At 37.5% G+C, this 21,853-nt stretch overlaps 1 protein-coding gene across 2 annotated transcripts in view; it reads right to left on the bottom strand.

The window, feature by feature from the left end:
- LOC134744459 (uncharacterized) overlaps positions 1-21,379 on the bottom strand; it is a 78,618-nt gene extending 57,239 nt beyond the window's left edge. Inside the window, exons 1-5 of one of the 2 annotated variants that reach the window (XM_063678273.1) lie at positions 21,255-21,379; positions 20,809-20,915; positions 13,555-13,646; positions 2,826-2,935; positions 2,264-2,438 (exon numbers count right to left, since the gene is read on the bottom strand). In XM_063678273.1, the coding sequence (XP_063534343.1) occupies positions 2,264-2,438; positions 2,826-2,935; positions 13,555-13,646; positions 20,809-20,911 (480 nt within the window). In that variant the 5' untranslated portion in view covers positions 20,912-20,915; positions 21,255-21,379. Of the gene's footprint in view, positions 1-2,263; positions 2,439-2,825; positions 2,936-13,554; positions 13,647-20,808; positions 20,965-21,254 lie in introns of those variants that run through there. The other variant, XM_063678274.1, reaches the window with a different exon arrangement.
- Between the last annotated feature and the right edge of the window lie 474 nt (positions 21,380-21,853).

Raw genomic sequence — 21,853 nt, 5'->3', positions numbered from 1 at the left:
TTGGATCACACGTAACTGGCGGCTGAGGCGAAGCCGGGGTCGCCAAACGTGTGATCTGAGACTCTTATTTACTGCCCCAGGGATTGTATAGGTACTATTTTTCTGTTGGACGCAGCGTTGACGCTTTTCGCACGGAAAACAGAGAACTGATTTGTGACCCACCATATAACATAAACCTCTCGTGTGCCGCGATTATTTTTATCAAATAGTTTCCTCGTACGCGGAGCGCTTAATTTTACTTCGAAATCAATATAATGACGTAAGTAAAATAAATGTGAAAAGTTTTCACAGTGGGTCAGGAATCAAGTTGTTCGTAAGTTCATTGTGCACGAAGGGCGCGGTATGGGCAAAATTGTTAACGAGTGTCAATTTTAGACAAATGGGGCATTTTCTATGGAAAGGGACCTTATTGTCGATGGCGCTTACGCCGCACAGCGTCGCGCGGCATTGTATTTATATCGGAGCATCGTTTATAATGGCGTAACCGCCATCGAAAATAAGGTTCCTTTTTATAGAAATTACCACAAATATATGATAACCGGAGGTTAGGTTAGAGGGTTTAAGTGACTTAAGGTTACAATTTTAATGCCGCCCGTGTTACACACAACGTTTTTCATCACACTTGGGAAGAAAAAAATAAAGTTATAAGCGAGATAAATGTTAAATACGGTAAAGTAACGCATATCGTCCGCCATATTGTGTATTTACACACTTTGAGCAAGTGTGATGAAAATTTAAAGTGCTTATACATTAAATTGTATACTCATAATAATATATATATATGTATATACATTATCATAATATTATATTATACTCGAATTATTAATAATTCTATTGATTTTATTTGTACATTAAGGCTCAAGACGATTGTCACGTTTCAGCTTTTTATTGGTATATATTTAGAATGACCGATGAATGCATGGAATGTGCGTGGCCTCTTCTTATAATGCAATAACTATAATATGGTTGATATTATCAAAGATAAAGGGCTTAGGAGGATAAACGTCTATAAAATAATAATCCATCCATAGATAATATCAAAGATAGATATAACTCCGTAATAAATGGGATACAGTCTAAGGAAAAAACGTGCCTCGAAAATCACGAAAATTTGATTCTCGATCAGAGGGCGCCACTAGTTTTGGCCTACACTCGTATAGAGGGCGTTGACGGTTTCGTTTGTTATTTATAATTTTAACGCATATCAGTGAAAGAACATGGGTCAAAATCATAAAAATAATTAATGCAAATAAAAAAAATCATTTATCCATATTTAAATACATTTTATCGTATTTTTATAAATATTTATTTTTAGTTTTAAAGTGTGTCGACAGATGGCAGTGAATTTACTGGGGTTACAAAATTTACTATGACAGTACCGCTCTAGTATAAGTTACTCTATGATATTATCAACCATTTTTTAGATTCTTGGACTTTCTAATCTTTGCTATCAGAGACATCTAGCGCCTAATGCTGGTTTCGTTTCGTCCTAGATGAACTTTCGTAATAGAATGTACACAAAACGCGTCAACGTACTCGTTGGGTAATTTTGGCGTGTGCCGACAGATGGCACCGTTTCTACTAATTACTTTTGCGATTTTTCGCGCTCAAATCAATTTTTGCAATTATTGTAATCTCGATTTGAACTTTGCAATATTGTGAAAATGTACTTACTTAATGTACCTAATATTACGTTATTACACTGAAATTCAATAATTTGTCTGCTTGCTGTGTTTGAAGACAGTATTTCATAGGTACATATTACATGAAATAAAACAGGTATATAAGGCCTAACTCTTATATAGTTTTGCGATGAAAATATCATGTTACATAATATATTAAACACGCAGTTTCCTAACACATGTTACGTCTCACTCTTGTAAAGTTTAGAAAAACGCACACACACATACCCAGTATACGCAAAAGCAGTAGATTACCTGAGCATTGGGTGCCAATTTACCAAAACGCCGCGGAAAGGAGCGGGCAAGTCCGTCTTCCACTGCAGTATAACATTTACAAGCAGCTTACCTGACACCCGCCTGGCAACCACAAGTAAATCAATGCAGCGCGTAAGGGCGGTGTTAATTACGTTTCTGGTCGTGGCATTGCTAGGTCAAAAATATTAACAACGTAGTAAGTCACCTAACCACCGTCCGGTGCTCGAAGCAGAATCACAAGCGCGTGAAGAGCGGCGATAAGTTCATCTACGATTTTTACACGATGTGCTTGTGATTACATATAATATTAGCAATTAGTAGCTCACCTGGCCACCGTCTGGCGCCCGCAGTAAATTTTCCAAAGCAGCGCGGAAGGGAGGGGGTAAGTCCGTCTCCGGTTGTTGCACGATGTGCTTGGGTATACGCGCGCCGCATAGAAACTGTGCTACTTCGTCTGTGAAGTGGTTGCAGTTGTGTTCTAGGAGGGAATACGCCGAGCCACTGGAAAAAAGAGATAAGCTAATTTTAATATAAAGGCGTACATAATCAATTAGTTCCTTCAGTTAGTAGTTCCTTTTCACGTCACAATTTTTTTCGGCAGCATGGCTAGTTCTAGTTACGTTAGATACGAGTTGAAATAAATTTTATATAAAAGTGAAAATTAACCATAATGTTGTCAGTGGAGTGAATAAAGGCTTGTACACAGTTACATACAAATAATGATGGTATGCCCATGGCACGGCTATACTGTGTCTAACTACAATAGGAGCATAAGCTTCGTGCATTTACGAAATGAGGAAGCGGAAGGGTATGCAATGCAGTGCTGTGCTAATCTTGTAGTATGGGGACAAGTAGGCTCATCTATTCCTCAGGTTTCGTAGTACTCACGCAAACGTGGTAGCCGCCAGTCCTTGCAAGTACTCGCGAAACACGGCCGCCGGGACATATGTCACGCCGAGTCGCTGTATCTGCCGAGGTTGCCCCGCCATCGTGCCGCCCTGTAAACAAACAAATACGAGAGTTAAATTACTGTTACATTAGTTGTCTACCTCTACTTCTGTTGCTGTTTTCTTTTTGTATTGTTTTTTATTGAGGTGTGCAATAAAGAGTATTTGTATTGTATTGTTGTTTGCGCATATTGGTAAAAAGGGTTGGAAATAATGAGAAGTGTAATTTTTAAATAAACAGCAATGCTGCCACAGAAAACCGCCTAGTTGGTCTGTGCTAAGGTATTTAAAGTATTCTAAATTTACAATGATGTCGACAGTTCCATGTCTACGAGTAAGTGTTGCATTACTTCTCCTCACTGTTAAGATACCACTTGGTCAGTTATCAAATCGAAGAATTTCTAATTACATCTATATGACAGTAGACGACGTAACTTTTGCCTGAGAACATCACGAATGCAGCGGTTATTTCTGTATGCAACGGAACGCCGCCAGATTTAAAACATCACCAAACATTTACGACTCTATTGAAGAAAACATCATATATTAGAGCGGCCGCGTTTAAATGTCGTTTCCGTCGCCATCAAAAATAAATAAAGTCACCTTTACGTTATAAACGGTCTTCTGAAACTATTTCTTTTAAGGTCCATTTACATGGAACGAGTTTTAACAATCGCAGATGTAATACGATTATTGTCTGCCTCTATCTTTAATCAATTGTTTTCTAAAACGGTTTCTACTTAATCTATCTATATGTTGATTAACGTAAGTAAACTACACGTGCAATAACGCACAACGGAGAGTGATGATGCGTTGGTCTGTTAACCTTTTGGACGCCAATGACCGATATATACGCACCGTAGGATCAACGCTAAAGACCGATTAATCGATCAAGTATATGCATAAAGTTCAATTTCAGTTTTGACACTTCAGTACCGTGGCTATGGATGGTATAGAAAGGATCGCAATCTCTTATGGCAGAATTGTTGTAAAAGTGACGGCGTTAAGCTTTAAATAATAGTTGCTAATCTCTCCGGTGGCGCTAGTTAGGCTCTGGGACATGAGTATAACATGAACCATATAATGCAACAAATAACCCGACCAAATTACGTAGGTTGTTTTTGGTAGTATTTCGGTGTATGGTGGCGCCGCCTAATTACTGTTTTTTGATGGACACTTTTCATACATAGAGATTTGGCTCCTTTATACAGTCTCCATGACCGTGGCGTCTGGATGACAGCTTTTGTGTTTGACACGGCGTCGAAAAGGTTAAATAAATTGACTTCGTGCAAATGAAACACCTAAAACAATTTTGAAAAGCTAATTAATGCGAGCATTCTAACGGTTTGTTATTCATAATGAGCAAAACAGGCAAATTTGAACGTACACTGATCACTGACATCAGAATAATATTTGAATGATGTCATTTAGTTATAGCGCGGCCCGTCCACGCTATTAGATGTACGATGTACGGACAAGTACGAGCGAAATGCAGGATATCTGAATAACGTTATTTAGATGTCATTCTGATATCAGTGTACGTTCGATTTGGCCCAAAAGACGTTTATAGACGTTTAGGGGTTCCACGGTTTTGGGCATAAACGATTATAGCCCCAATCCGTGAAACTCGTTCCATGTAAAAGCACCTTTAGGTTTATGTGTGAGCGGGACAAGCGAGAGATGCCGGTGTATTTCGGGCGCCAACCAGGAACCGGTGCATTAGATAACTCCGCTCCAGATACAATTGCAGGAATTGCGGAATCTAGACCGGGCTATAACGATGCACTAACGTGGAACCCGTACTTTGAAATACATAGGTATAGACGAGGGATTCCATTTCGATCGAATTTCAAAACGGAAACACAAATAAAGAGTAGTAAAGTCTATAACTAAATAAATGTACATATGTAATGCGCTTAGTTATCAGCAAAGATAGATATAACTCCGTAATAGATAGATACAGTCTAAGGAAAAAACGTGCCTCGAAAATCAAGAAAATTTGATTCTCGTTGAGAGGGCGCTACTAGTTTTGGCCTACAGTCGAATAGATGGCGTTGACGGTTTCGTTTGTTATTTAACAATTTTAACGCATATCAGTGAAAGAACATGGGTCAAAATCATAAAAATAATTAATGCAAATAAAAAAAATCATTTATCTATATTTAAATACATTCTATCGTATTTTTATAAATCTTCATTTTTAGTTTTAAAGTGTGTCGACAGATGGCAGTGAATTTACTGGGGTTACAAAATTTACTATGACAGTACCGCTCTAGTATAAGTTACCCTATGGTTATCAGTTAGAAGCATTATATAAATACCATACATATTTTATTTATTGACCGAAAGCTCGGACGCAGACGTTGCGATTAACCTCCCAGCAACACCTGATTTTAACCGACGCTGCAACAATCATCGGCTACAGATGTCGTGGGCGTCGTGGCCAATGATGAGTAAAGCCCGATTCACATTTGTCTGACGTGTCGTGTTGTGTTGTGTTGTGACGTGACGCATATCGGTTTCATACATTTAATACGAGATCGCCCACGTAGGACACTTCCATAGGTATCAAAGGATTGATTCACCCCGCGCCGCATCGCTTCGCGTTCGCGTGTTGTTCGCCTACGTTACGTTACGTAGCGTCTTTTTTATTATTATTAAACTTTACACATAGGTTAACACATAGTTAACACTAACAGTATTACACCAAAGCACTTAGTGACTTGTGTGGTATTCATATTAAAATTAAAATAGTAATTCCAAAAATCAATGAAAAGTTAAACTACAAAACTTATAAATCACTAAGTAATAAATCACAAATGCCGCAATGCTACGAAAATCGCATGCAAGTTCTTGAACCCTCTTTATAAATGGGGCTTTGTAAGCTATATGGTTCACCCAAGAACAAAAGAAGACCGACACAAAAACGTCAGAATAAACCGACTGTTTTACCGCTCCCTGTCACCACTTATCCCGATTTCGATCAGGTTAATAACGTTAAAACAATGTGGAGCGGGGGATAATAAGGAAGTCAACTGAGATTTACTGAATGAATTGATTTCTTTACCGCTCCGTTTCAACAATTATCCCAATTTCGATTCTACCTGACAAAAGTGGCAAGATAAAGGTATAACTGCGTATGCAGTACAATAACGCTTTTAGGGTGTTAATTGGACTTGGACGGAGGTGCAGTGCGTCGGGCATGTTTGCGGAGGCAGGCGTGGATGGCTTCCATGCGATCATGAGGAAACGCTGTGCCTCCTTGCTCGGTAGGCTGAAGGAGAGTCCAAATAGCATCCTAAGAGTGTTTGCTGAGAGATGGGATTCATCGATGCTCCAAAGCTGGATTAATATGCACTCCTGTAAATTATAACTGGTAACACACTCCGGATTGCGTTGTCTTAATTAGCATTTATTATCTATTGAATATTCTTTGTGTTTTTAAATTATAAAATTTGACAAATGTGAATACTTGTAATTTTAATTGTAATAATTGTAATTTTAATTATTATTGAATTTTTAATTTAATTATTTTATTTGAATTGTATTGTTTTTTTTTTTTTTTTATCTGGTTTTTATGGAGGCTTTGGACACTTGTATTGTGTTGAGTTTTAATTATTTGTTGCATTTTCTAGTCAAAAATGATGATAATTTGTGGTTATATGTTACATTTATAAGGCTCATCCGGTGTGTCCTAGCCCTAAGTTAGCTCCTAGTCATTAGTTAATTTGCATGTTAATTTGTTTTGTAATAGCACTAACATTATTTTTATTAGCTATGTAAGTTACTAACACATATGGGTGTATTAGGCCTGAAATAAATGACAATTTAATTTAATTTAATAACACAACGAAGATGGAAAGGGCAAGGTGGGAGGGGGGTAAGGAACTCACGAGGTGCAGTGCACTGCAATTTAGAGTCTTGGCACGGTTAGGCGCACCTGTTGGGAGAGGGATTTATAATAATGTATGTCAGTCTCCAGCCATTGTCTGAATAGCGGGAAGTGGGAATATATTTCAACACTGCAATGTTGCAATATGTTTATGAGTCTCACAGACAAACCAGTGATATCATTCTTCTTTGGAAGAGTTTGTGCCTCGCCACACTTTAAGGGCCCTCCACACTCATACGCGAATCACGGCGCGAAGCCGCGAACGCGAATGTGGAGTCGATTTCGCTGAATAGCGAACTAGACTCCACACTCGCGTTCGCGGCTTCGCGCCGTGATTCGCGCATGAGTGTGGAGGGACCTGTAGAACTACGCCGTACTTGTGTTAGGACATGAGAATTTTTGTCTTCCGATGATTACTTTTTGTGGTGTTGATAATAAATCGTAATATTTGAACCTTATGAACAGTTTCCCAAGATTTTTACTAAATTTCGTAGATTTTTGTTAGGACAACAAAAAGTTATCGTTTAAAAACCGAAAATTTTCATGTCTAACCGCAAGTAAGGCATCTTTTTATAGTGCGTCAAGTCCCAACTTACACATGCTGCGATAGATACTCCAGACACTTGTAGATTTCGCTTTTTACGGCGTCGCTACATTTCGACAAAAAGTTGAAATTAATTGAGGGCGCCACTGAGGGCAAACGTGCAATATTATGATAATATACAGAATGTTTGCCTGAACCAAAGATAATCGATTGTAATAGAGGTAAAGTCTAAGAAAAAAACCGGACAAGTGCGAATCGGACTCGCATAACTATATGTTGTTATAGTAGTTATATCACGGTTCAAGAGATACCTACAGCCTGGTGACAGACAGACAGACAGACAGACGGACAGAGGAGTCTTAAGTAATAGGGTCCGTTTTTACCCTTTGGGTACGGAACCCTAAAAACGTGCCCCTTGGCTTGACATCCACAGATGGCGCTGTACTGCGCCATATGTTTTGCGGTCACTGAATTGTCAAACGTCAACTTTTGACAATCAGAGTTACCGCAAAATGTATGGAGCTTGTACAGCGCCATCTCGTTTACCTGCCAAATTCGAAGCACGAAATTGTCTTAGATTTGACACATCTTACTCAATCAATGTATCTTTGCCTGACTAAACTTATAGTTGGCCGGTTAGCTGTTTGTCTGCTGCCCACAAATTACAGATTACAATTACAGAATGTATTCATATGATGATAGTAAACCACTGTCCACAAAGAGTCATACCTAAATATTTCTTTCTTCCGCATAAAGCGCCTACTGTACGTTGGCAGTTTGCCATTATGTGACATATAACAATGTTTGATAGTTTTGTCACATTTTTGACAAGAAATCTGTTGTTGTCAAATAGAAACTATTTTGATTCCTCTTTAATATTATAATGTCGCGCCACTCGCGCCAAATCACTAATTCGTGCGCCAAATAGACAACAAATGGAACCAGAAGTGGCTAAGGAAAATTCGCTATGCGTCAGGGCAGGGAGTATGTGCGTGGTCCTTTGCATAGGCATACTTTATTACTTTGCTTTGAATTTAAACAAATATTTGTATCGGTTTTTATTGTATTATTATGCCAATAACGATTTACGCAGCTGTGGTTATGAATAATTGTTCTATGAATAACACTTACCGAACTTTTAAACAACTTTTTTCGAGTGCCCCTTCGATTTGATTTACAAAACAAAATCACGACTATTCAATATTCCGTAATGTCGCCACTACGCGCGTAAAATCACATTTAAAAATAGCCCCTAATATAATATAAATAAAGTGCGATATGCGCGTATCAGTTGTGAGCTATATTTTGGCAAAAACGGCGGGATAAAGATAGATTGGAAGTTATTAATAGGTGTGATTGTGGAATGGTATTACGCGAGTACTATGACAGTTTAAATGCGTCATGATCACAACACGGGGTCCGGGATATTTGGACTATAGAGGGGGCGTAGTCAAGAAATTTGAAGGCAACAAACCACCGCCGTGCGAAACTTGTGGCGAAAGATATGGCCGTTGTGCTCGTGTTTACTTTTATCTCAATTAATCTGAAAATATACTTCTATTTAAAGTTTTGCCCGTCATATCTATTATAATAACTATTACTTATTAATTAATGCCTAGTTAGGCGAAGAACCCACGGTGGTAGCGGCGTCGCACCGCTGTATCGCGCGGCGAAGCGGTGCCACGTCGCTACGTGGGTTCTTCGCCTTAGTACCTTGCTTGTCTAAAGAGGCCCACTGACCATCAGTCCACCGGACGATATCGGCCTGTCAGTTGTTCGGAACTGTCAAATTTTTATTCTAACTGACAGGCCGATATCGTCCGGCGGACTGATAGTCAGTGGGCCCCTTAATGCCTTACATAGGTATTCATTTCTTTATTTTTACTTCTTATACGTCGAAATCAAATCAAGGTTTTTCTTAAGGCTAATTGATTTAGAAGTAGTAAAATCCCGCATGCTACGTTTCATTATTTTGCAGGGTGATAGACCGATCAAATACAAAATACATGCAAGTTTTTGCACTTTATAAATTTAATTTCCGAATTATTTAGGACCTCGTCACTCATATTATATTAGGCATACTTGAGAGCAATAAATAGCAAAAACGGGTACCTACCTAAACATCCAACATTTCAGTCAAAACCAATGTTACCTTACCTTTATGAAAGTTATTTTTAAGTAGGGTAAATATTTTGAAAACATATATTATCCGTATAAAAAAAAAAAAAAAATCACGCACGTAAATTAATATTTAATATAATATATGTATATTGCACAAAACAACCAAATTTTATACTGTATATATTAAAACTGCTAAATATTAACAATTAATACTAAACATACTAATACAAACTATATTATTAAACAACATACCAAAATAAACATAAATAACAATATACTATAACTATAAATGCAAAAACTTTATTTAATTATTTTTTATTGCATAAAATTACATACATATAAATAATATACATCAATAAAAAAAACTATGTAAGAACTATATATATATATATATATAATAAAAACTATACAAAAAAAAAACCTATTATATTATTTCTAACAAATACTATATAATTAATACTATCTGACCTGCGTTATTATAATTAAACCAATTGCCTTCTCCATGCTAACTGCTTCGTAGCTTGCCGACATTCGTTAGGCAACGAGTTCCCTTTGACCCGCTGTCGGACGCATGATTGGTAAACCAGCATAACGTGACTCACAATTTCTAATGACCGCGCTTAATCATAAGTCACACTTATACTGGATAGCGTAAACTCGCATGCGCTTGGTAAGCGTTGGGAATGCACCATATGGTTAGTAACCTTTTTCTATTTCTACCCACTTTGTAACCAAACGAATCTTTGTAATGATTATTTATAATGAATATTTATGTCACATTGTCTGCACGCTAGTCCTAAGATATACTTATTATAATTTTTTGTATTCTCAAGTAAGCGAATTTTGTAAATTCTTTTTGAGAATAAAGTTCTTCTTAAACCATAAAACTTATAAAACATAAATGACACCTTTGTGACAAAATTAAGTTAGTCATCTTTATGTTACGTTAGAATTATTACTTTTAATTCTTATAGAAAACATGAAACTACTATTTTCGAAATGATTTCGAAATAACTTCCAAGACACGGAAGAGAAGACGGAAGTTAACAGTTTTACTGCTCACCAGGACTACTTGCTAAACGTGGTTCTGCGGAAACTGAGTTCAACGAACGGACCATAAACTAGATCGCACACGTTTGAAAATCTGCATGGAATAGTACATTATTGTCGAGGCTCGGAAGTAGCTACTTGCTGGCTGAGGATTCGTTTTAAACGGACGACCTCGGGAGTCCGTTTAATTGAATCCGAAGCCAGCAAGTAGCCTTCCTGCCAAGTCATATATAGTGCTTTTCTCAAAAATGGCGCAATAAATACAAATATAATAGAAATATTTTACAGAAGCAACGTTCTTACGTATATATTTTCACAGAAAAACGAAGTGTATTTTTTTGCCGAAAATACGCCAACCTATTTGAGACAGCTAAATAGTCGCAGTACCAACATTATAATAATAAGTACTGATCATCTGTTTGGCTGTTTAATGGACCTATGCCTTCATTTGATATGGCCACTTCAACTTTTAAAAAGTTTGGAACTCGACAAATAATGGAATTTGTATGCAATGTTTTTAACTTTTTAATTTTTTGACTGACCATAAACTACGCACTTCGCGACCTAATTTTTAACCGGCAACGTCGACTTTGCCGTCCATTTTTGAGAAAAATAAGTTACCAAGCTACCGTTTATTCTCGAATCCTCTAAACCAAGTCTGCACGGTCCGGTCGCTTGCACATTAGACTTGAATTTTCGTCGCGAAAACTTTAGGGAATTGTTATGAAATGAACCCCTAGAGTTATTATTTGCAATAAAAAACATTGGTTGGGCTTGAGAGAATGGATGAAGATCGGAACGTGAAAAGAGCATATCTGGGCCGCCCAGCAGGAGGACGTCCTATCGGACGCCCCAGGTATCGCTGGTGCGACATGCTGGAGGCGGATCTGCACTTTGGCGAGAGGTCACACAGGACCGAGAAAACGCGCGGCGCTGGCGCTGACGTGACGCTGTCTTGTGTCGGAGGCCAAGTCTCATTTTAGGTCGCTGAGCCAACGGAGTAAGTAATAAAAAATATGCCCAATTTAAATCGTAAAATAATTAGGTAAGTAAACATCTTAAAGACCGATATGATATGATTCAACCTTCCTATCTAGAAACGGTGTCGATCAGATAATGCGACGTCAGAGGACGCATACCTGCGAGAATAGACGCGCGTGGGCATATGGAATAAATAACCGAGAAACGGCCGCTGGACAACAGAAACTGAACTGTCTTGTACAGACGTGAAATGAAAAGGTTTTCCACTTCGGAACGTTCACGGTACGGAGTTAAATAATTAATTACATTATATTCTTGTTGCCCAAGAGCTGGTTACACGTTACTTCTAGATGCGTTACAATTTGTTGAATGTTGCCAATTTAAATTCCAACTGTCGTGTATTTAGAAAGAGTTTAAAAGAAAGAGAAAAGCATTCGAAAAAATATTTCAAAATTAATTTGTTCCATTGTTGTAAGAGAAAGCATTAACCTTGTAAATTGATGTAAAACGAGTATTTTATGAAGTTGTTGAAACACATCAAAACTAGAATCCTCAAGGGATTTGGCGCGTCCAGCGATAGGCAAACACGTGGTAGAAACGTTGCCAGAAGCCACTCCGTTATTTTGTGTTGTAAATAAATCTAAAACGAACGGGACAAGTTTTTTATGGAACTATGATCTACGTTGGATTTGGCGAGTCCAGCGGTAGACAACACGTAGTTACCTAGTAGAAAAGTTGCCAGAAGTGCCCACTGCATGTGTCGGTTATACCTACGAACGCAGTTGAAGTGGGACGATGCACTTAGCTGGTATTGTGATACAGGATTTGAAAGTTTGAAAAGAATTATCGTTTCGCTAGTAGACTAGACTATTTTAATTAGAAGTGAGGACTGAGGAGTATAGTTCACTAGAAAAGGAACGGATAAAAGGGATGATAAGGTCGTAACATTCTGGAGTGGCGACCATGTACCGAAACGAACTGTGACCACTAACATTCTCCTCAGAATTGACCGACTATCAGGTGCAGGTAGCGCAACATACTCCAATTATCCAAGACCAAGGGTGGTGTGGAAGATCACTGAACATTGTTTCCACTAGTATTTTTAACACGCTTTTATTAGGTCGACCTGTATGTAACTAACTATAGGTATGTAATGGAGTCTAAGGTAACTAATTAAACCATCTTCCAAGGATGGTAGCGTCATGAAAATATGCAGCTGTATGTAGTTCTGATAACTATACAATAATATGGTACTGTCGAACTGATCTGATGATGGAGCCGGAAGATATGAACTGGAATTTCATGATGGAACATCGTATCATAGATGTGTTTGGATTTGTTAGAAAAGTCTTGTAATGAACTTTGACCACGATTAGGTTTTAAGGTCTGATGATGAAGCCGGAAGATAGGCAGTGGCATTCCATGATGGATTATCGTATCATAGAAGTGTTTTTGGTTTATACGTGCATTTACAAAAGCGTGTTTTTCTAGTGTTTTTTTAAACTATTAATTTATTTGTACCTGCAAATAAATTAATAATAAATTAATAAAAAATTAATATTATTTCGAGCGTTCTGTACATCGCTGTACACCTGCAGCCTGTGGACTCGGTACACGCAAAGGGCTTTCAACGCCATGCGCGTACAATATAATGACGCGTTCAGGGTACTGTTGCGGCTGCCTCGGTACTGCAGTGCGTCGGGCATGTTCGCGGATGCTCATGTGGACGGATTCCACGCGACACTGCGCAAGCGCTGCGCCGCGACGCTCCGCAGGGTGCGCGACAGCCGCCACAGTCTCCTGACCGTCGTGGCTGACAGATGGGACAGTGGCCTGATAAGACACTGGTCCTCTCTGCATTTATCTTTAGCACCTAAGATAGTTATTTAAGTTTATTTTTAAGTTAACCGTAGTTATAAGTTTTAATTAACAACTAACAAAAATATTATGGACCATGTTTGTCTGAAATAAATGAATTTTATTTATTTATTTAATAACACAGTGGCAAGTTTCTTGTTCTCTGTTGAATGAGACAAATTTTTCAGCTAAGATTTGTAGGACCTGTGATTTGTAGGTACTTACGATAGGTGCAGAGGCAATGCCCCCGCCTCCGTAGTAGTACTCGCGGCCAAACACCACCATCGACGTGTGCCACACCCCCTCCACCTGCCGACCTGCGGAAAATAAATACATGCGTTATTATTATAGGCACAAGGCGTATTTTCATTTACCATAAAGACTAAGCATATCCTACAGGACTGTCTATCGGAAATCTGATGATCCTATTATATTATTAATGAGAAAAATTTATATTGCTGATTTTTAAGAATGAAAAATGACATATTTTGTAGAGCCATTAATATATTATATAACGTATGATATGCTATTAATTTGATATAATTTTGCGCGCTTAGTTGTGTAAGGTATTATTGCCTGTACGTATTGCTGTGAGGTGGGGGCGGGGGTACGGCGGAGCTACCAACCTGAAACCGCAAGCTGTATAATTACCGAAGATTGCAGGTTCGGGCCCTGTCACGGTCGCCATGTGAGGTGGGGGGGGGGGGGGGGTACGGCGGAGCTATCTTAATGGAAACAACCAGTCTGTTCGACGTGACGTTTATTACTACTAAACTGTCTCCTCTCTCCGCTACATAATACATCTATATCTATATGCTCTATGCTATCGCTATACTACACCACATTGCTGTTTTGTCTTCAAGATACACATTCAGTATTTTGATAAACTAGTACCTACAATACGACTGTTCTTATCTGATAATAAAATAATAAACCCCATGTTACACTGTGGGATTGGGCGGGACACGTCTGACGTATGCACCCGGATCGCTGGGTCAAACTGGCTACCGAATGGACACCGCAGATTAGCCGGGGCAGAGGCAGACCAAAAAAGAGATGGCGGGATGACCTCGCCGCTATTTGCAGCGACTGGCGGGAGCATTGCATGCGCGGAGGAAAGGGGAGGCCTTTGCCCAGCAGTGGGAAACAAGATAGGCTATCAAAAAAAATGTTACACTAACATAAAAATTAGCGATCCTTACAGCGGGAACATATCTGTTCGCGTATTCCTGGCCCAGCGTAAACAATGCTTCTTAGGAATGCGCGAAACCATTCATTACCATACATTACGATATTTGCGATCAAATAGCGCGTTGTCGGGCCGTTTCATGTTTTATAATGTGTAGATGCAGGACTGATTTGACCCCCATGTACGAGATTCCCCCACATCGACATTGAGACATAGTGATTTGGTGAAGGTGAAACCATAACAGATAATGCTTCAATTACATATATAATTTTTAAGTTTTATAGATAGATAGATAAAACGTTTATTTACTTTGTTTTCTTTTTATAACATAATTCTAGCGTTAACAGCTACAAGTATTCTCGGGCTATCGTAAACAATGCTTCAGGAATGCTCAAAACCATTATTACGATACATTATACGATCTAACATTAAAAACTTTCGCGTTTTGAACACATATTAAATCACATTTAAAATCGGGTTTATCGCGAATTTATTTTGTTACCTTTATTTACCGACGTTTCGACACAGGTTTCACTGGTCGTGGTCGCGGCTAATTGATGTCCCAGCAAAATGTCAAAACAGAGATTTGTGTGACTACCCGACGAAAAGTGTATTTAAAGCTTGGGGTAGACATCGCATTTTCAAACCACCCATTATACGATCTGTTTCATGTTTTACGATATGGCCGCGTAGATACACATCAGAGGGCATAAACACATGATAAGGAATCTTCCCTCAAATAATCATGTTAATGTCAAACCAGTAAGAGAAGGCGCCTAGCCTTTACAAGATTGCAGGGACATATTGCCCGTTTTGCCATCAAGAATTAAGCTCTGTTCTTATACTCGTATCCCCAATAATAAAAAGATGGTTCATTGACCCAATCTACTTCCCAATCTGTCTGGTTCATTCCAGTACAGTTTGATTAGGTAAAATTTGTAGAAAATTAGCACAAAAACAGTGTTTAGTAAGGCCTCCACAGATGTCACTAATAATAGCATGCAGATTACGTACATTGCAGCTACAGACCAACCATTGCAGAATTTGATCGATCGATTTAATTCGTTGCACCTAATTAGCCGGTATTTTTTTAAAACCGCATGCAACATGAATGGAGCCCTTTCCTCCACTGCTCATGACTGATTCTCTCGCTGTTTGCCCATTACACCGCCATTGCCATTGGTGCCACTGGGTACCGTTTGTGTTGTGCCCAAATAAACATTAAACCATTACGTGATACGGGCCCTTAAATATAACCATCTTATTTGTGACAAACGCTTTTATTGCTGATTGTAGGTACTTTTTCTGATTTGCATTTTTATCAAGCCGGACTAGACTAGTGCTTCTCAAGACCTTTCTAATCAGCAAGGAGCAGAATTCTCATAGCAAAAATCTAAGCCAAGAGGAATTGACTCATCATCATCTTCCTCTCGTTGTCCCGGCATTTTTGCCACGGCTCATGGGAGCCTGGGGTCCGCTTGGCAACTAATCCCTAAAATTGGTGTAGGTACTAGTTTTTATGAAAGCGACTTCCAACCCAGAGGGTAAACTAGGCCTTATCGGGATTAGTCCGGTTTCCTTACGATGTTTTCCTTCACCGCAAACCGACTGGTAAATATCAAATGTATATTTCGTACATAAGTTTATACATAAGTTGCGAAATATCATTGGTACGAGCCGGGGTTTGAAGTTTGAACCCGCGACCTTCGGATTGAAAGTCGCACGCCCTTACCGCTAGGCCACCAGCGCTTGTCAAGAGGGATTGACTACTTTGTTTTATCGACTATCGATAAATATTTGTCACGACATCGTTTAAGTAATGAAATTTGACTTTTGGATTAGCAAAATAATGGATAAAACAGAAAATACTTTTATTTTATGCTTCTTTAGTTGTTTTAAATGAACTTCACAATTAGAGTAATGTAATATAGTGGAAGAATCTGCATTGTAACTTAGACAAGAATATTTCTTTATCGATTTGTTTATCGTTTTTCTTTTAGAATTAAACATTTTAGTAACACGGCACCGAAATGACTTATGAAAACTCCACTGACATAGATGGCATAACGTGATTTTAATATGGAGATGCAAAGAGGAAACCTCGAAGGTGGTGGAGGTGGATGCTTATGTTACAGAATAATGTCAAAAGGTAGTGATCGATAATATGCGAAAAATTCGATTACATCGATAACTGGAAACACAATGGTCAATCCCTCTTGAAGTTGGCTTTCTGCTATGGGAATTCCGCTCCTTGCCAATGAGCCTAAACTCGATATGTTTTTTCCATCGAGGAGTCTTTGGCTGCCTTTCGACTGCATCATCAGATCAACTCCGTGTTGTGTTAGCAAAAGGTGAAGCTAAATAAAAGTTTGCAAAAACAAATAACGAACAAAGAGATATTAAATATAATAATAACGGGTCACTCACGTATTTTAAGTCGAAAAACGCTCGACATGTTTCACTCCGTACCGAGGAGTGTCACCGTCAACGCAAGCTCCTGATGACACTCCTCTGTACGGAGTGAAACATGCCGAGCGTTTTTCGACTTAAAATACGTGAGTGACCCCGTTATTATTATATTTAATATGTCTGTGTCTCACGGAACTTTTGTTATTAAAACGAACAAAGAGTTACATAACGAAAACTTTCTCTGTCCCAGCTCGCAGTCTAAGTATAGGTGTGTAAAGTAGTCCAAGAAAACAGTCCTTGAAACAGTTTGGAAAGTGGGACGCCGGTGTCGCTTACCTGCAGGATGCAGCCAGATTACTTGTAGTTGTATGTACTATGTACGCTCAAAAGTATTTAGGCACCCGCAATTTTCACCATACAATTGTATACAAAAATTATTTTCAAAATCATACTGTTCACACGCAGCCAAATGACTGTCTTACATTTTGGATTGAATTTTTTATTTAGGTAAATATATTGAGCCTCAAATTGTTGCCAGACATCCTTTTAAATTTCGAGTTTACTTTATGCAACGATTTAAAAAACCCTTATGTACTAGTTCATACAAAATAAAACGATTTTGTACTGGAAAACGATTTATGGATTTATTTACGCTTGCCATTTGGTTAATAGGCAATGTACACGAATATTCTGCACATCATTTTGAAGCTCGATATGTCTGTTAAATTAAAAAGTAAACTCCACAAAAAACTGTTACCCGACTGCGACTTAGCGGTATAATTCTGAAAGTCGATTTTGTATACAATTGTATGGAAAAAATTAAGTGCCTGAATAGTTATGAGCGGTAGTGTATGTTATACGTTCATAGACAACAAGGCCTGCTCTACGTGATACAGAAAAAATAGTTTGTTAGTGATACAGAATTTTGTTAAAGCTATGGGGTCGAAATTCCCGACGGAGGTGGTGACAAAGACGTGCGTATTCTTGAGGCACTTCGATGCTTCATTAAAAAGCACGTAAATACGCAAGAGATGACAAAATATAATCATTATATTTATTAAAATAGTCATTAGTTTGTCTATTTGATAATATTGAATTTGTTTCAATAACTTTTAATTTATAGTGAATTATTTATTATATAATTATTTGTAAGAAATGTATCTTTTATTGTATTGTAAATAAATAATTCACTATAAATTAAAAGTTATTGAAACAAATTCAATATTATTAAATAGACAAACTAATGACTGATTTAAAAAATATATTATATATAATTTAAATTATATAATTACAATTTTTAATTACAATTTTCTTACAAAAAATTATATAATTATAATTATATTTCTTACAAATAATTATATAATTAAAATTTATAGTTGTTATGTGTAATTTACATTATAACGGAATTTATGGCTAGACTAGATAGTTATTAAGTTCGATGTTTAAATTAGTAGTTATAAGTTTTATTTAACAACTAACAAAATATGGACAATGTCTGAAATAAATGAAATTTATTTTATTTTATTTATTAAATCATTTTCAATCGGAATACAGTTACATTTGTTTTGTTTTGTTAAATTTTACTCTCTCTCTCTCTCTTAAATTTGACTCTGGGACTCTGGATGTATGGAAGAGATCGCTTATTAGCGATAAGACTGCCTGTTGTGTACCTCCTACTGCTGTTTTCTTTCTGTATTGTTTTTTTATTGAGGTGTGCAATAAAGTGTTTGTATTGTATTGCATTGTATTGTAAAGACTTGGATTATTTAATTTTATGTCTGGGGCCTTAGGACAATATGAAGCTAAGATTACAAAATATAATAGCTAAGAAGCATTGGACTGATAGCCTTGGCTTCATATGCCTATACAGGTCAATTCCTAACTGTCAAAAATTAATTCTTATGTTACTCCAACTGTTGTGTTACTTCAAAAAAATCTTCAATTTTTTTAAATGTAGGTACACAAAAATATTTTTAGGCTTCTTAAGATTAATAATTAAATACAGTTGACAAAATGTACCTGGCATAGAAATATACTAATCAGGTTGCTCTGGTTCCTACACTAGGCTTAGCCTGTCTCGTAGGTAACCCAGACTCGAATGAGTTTATACAATTAATTAACATAAAGCCTATAACATAACATAACATAACATAAAGAAGAGGAGATACAAAACTGAATAAATTTTACATTTTTTACAATAAATTATTAAGAAACAAGCATTCTAAAACTATCTTAAATTATATTGAAACTAACTAAGTTATTAGAATTATAAAGTTATCCATCAGCGTGCGACTTAATCAAGTTAATCGTTGCGAGTGAATGTGTGTGTGTGTGTGTATGTGAAAAGAGAAAATAAGTTATATGTCAACTTTTAGGAGTTCTTTTTCTTCAATACAAAAGATGGTCAGATGATTTAAAGAAAACTGCTGGTCCACTATGGATACGACTAGCCAGAGACAGAGAGGCATGGAAGGCAATGGAGGAGGCCTTTGTGTCATAAGGACATGTGGAGCCGACAGTTGTTGCAAGCACAAATAAATAAATAAATATTGTATTAAATATTATTAACTGTATGTTCGATAATAAAAGGCTTTGAAATTGAAAGGAGTTCTTCTATGTCCTCGTAGGAAAAGGAGCTGAGCCATGAGGATATTTTTTTCTGACTTTAAGGCTCCGTCACACAGGCGCGTTTTGCGGGCGGAGCGTGAACGGAGCGCGATGAGAGCGCTCCCGTCGCGCCGGCGTCCGCTCACGCCCCGCCCGCAAAACGCGCGTGTGTGACGGAGCCTTTAAAATTACATTGGCAAACTTTAAAATTTACTTTATAAAAAAACCGGTCCAGCTATCACGGTTCATGAGATACAGCCTGGTGAAGGACCAGACAGACGGACAGACAGCGGAGTCTTAGTAATAGAGTCCCGTTTTTACCCTTTGGGTTTGGAACCCTAAAAACAGCAAACATAAATGTTTTGGCCATTACAACATTTGTACTAGGCCTAAAAAGCAGGATGCCCAGGGTTTGAATCCTCGTAAGGGAATTTAGGCAAAGAAAAAGATGGGCAGATGACATTGTACAGGCTGCGGGAAAAAAATGGATGGATGTTGCCACTGACAAAGAGAGGTGGAGACAGATGGAGGAGGCTTATACCCTTGGGGACCACTAATGTGGGATAAAGTTAAATAATAATAATAATAAAGGGAATTTATTTGTGTGTTTATCAAAAATATTTGTTCCTTAGTTATGGATGCTTTCTATGTATGTAAGAAGGTATTGGAATTCATGCCCTATACAATAGGAGACAGGAGGAGACAGGAGAATTGTAAGTTTAAACCGTTTCCCTGTGTTTTATTTAAGCTAAAAGGTGTTCTTTTTTAATTTTGATGACAATGCAATAATACGCTAATATAGAGCTGATCAGAGACAGCCTGCAGATGGCCAAAGAACCAACTACATGAAAATGGCAACCACATCAAGTTTGGTTTTATTAGAATGGTCTTAAGGAAGAAGTAAAAGTAATTGATATACAAAAAACAGGAGATATGATTAGCAATGAAATTGCTTAGATTATTTTCTCTGCCTTATTGTAAGCCCAGAAAACTGACTGACATTAAACTACTGCAAAGCAACAAATACTTTATACTCGCTAAGCAAAAGTAAGACCAGAGAAAGAACTTACCCACAATGCTCGGAACCGGGTTTTTCTTCATACGAAAAATACCGGTATTATTACGTTCTTTGGTTTATTATTTCATTTTTAATGGGACAATCTAATAATACGAAGTTATTATCTATATACAGTCCTACGTGAAGAGCATAAAATAATTAAAAATATTGGGGTATTTCGAGTTTTAAAAAAAAACTGGTTCGGAGCCCTGCTTACCCATGATAGCTGGTGATAGAAGAGCAGCAAGCCCCTGCGTCAGGTCATAGATATACAGGTCTACCGGCTCCCCGCCCTCAGGACACTCGCATTCAGTCGCCATCCTTCTGTAAACACTTCACTGCTTAACACACTAAGTTATTCTGTTATTCAGTATTTTAAGTTTCAAGAATTTATATCGTACGTTTATTTTCGTAAAACGAACTTTAACGCGAGCGAGTGCAGGGCGGGCGGCAGCAGGCGCCGCGATTGGCACTCAGACTGGACTGCGCATACTACAAACTTCTGCACCCAAAATATAATAGTATTAATACGTCGTCGACGTCCGATGCACGCTAGTTTTCAGCTAGCGCGAAAGCTCGCATAACTAGCTGGAAATTGACTAATAAGGAATGATGTAATATTGTAAAATATTATTTAAAAAATTCATAGCAAAATATTTTTACCTTTTAATTAAAAATCTGAATTCAAAAAAGCGTCTACAATTACTGCAAGATATTTTGAAATTTTATATTCTAAAGCTATTGATATTTTAAATATTACAACTTGTTTATGTTTCTATTTCTTCGGTAGATGAGTAAATAATTTGGGCAAGTTTTGATTTTTCAACTCAACATGACATTAACAATTTAACAAATTTGAAGTTACTAAGGTGCGTTCGTCAACCAAACGAATCTACTCCAAGTAATCTACAGCGAGCCACAAAATTGCATGGCCTCTTAATTCCTATATATTAAAACATATGTTTATGGCTTAATTTTAAAGCAATAGTGTGTTTTGATCGTACTACTTGTATTATTTCATTCTTAAACAAAACAACAAATCTATGTAATCTAGTTAGCTTAGTAGGTATCTAAACGTACTTTAATTTTGTCAACCTGTTGTAAAGGCATAAGGTATTCGTTACGTAGTACTTTTTTTTGTTTGTAGGATTAGATAGTGAACAAGCCCGTTTATAGATGTTCGAAAACCTGCCTACTTGGGAACATTTGTTATGATAACATTTCGTGATAAATCTGCACTAATCGCCTTGAAATTTAACACA

Source organism: Cydia strobilella, chromosome 9 (assembly GCF_947568885.1).
Source record: "Cydia strobilella chromosome 9, ilCydStro3.1, whole genome shotgun sequence".
Lineage (NCBI taxonomy): Eukaryota > Metazoa > Arthropoda > Insecta > Lepidoptera > Tortricidae > Cydia > Cydia strobilella.
The sequence above is the reverse complement of the archived record's forward strand: the minus strand, read 5'-3'. Positions and strand labels throughout refer to the sequence as shown.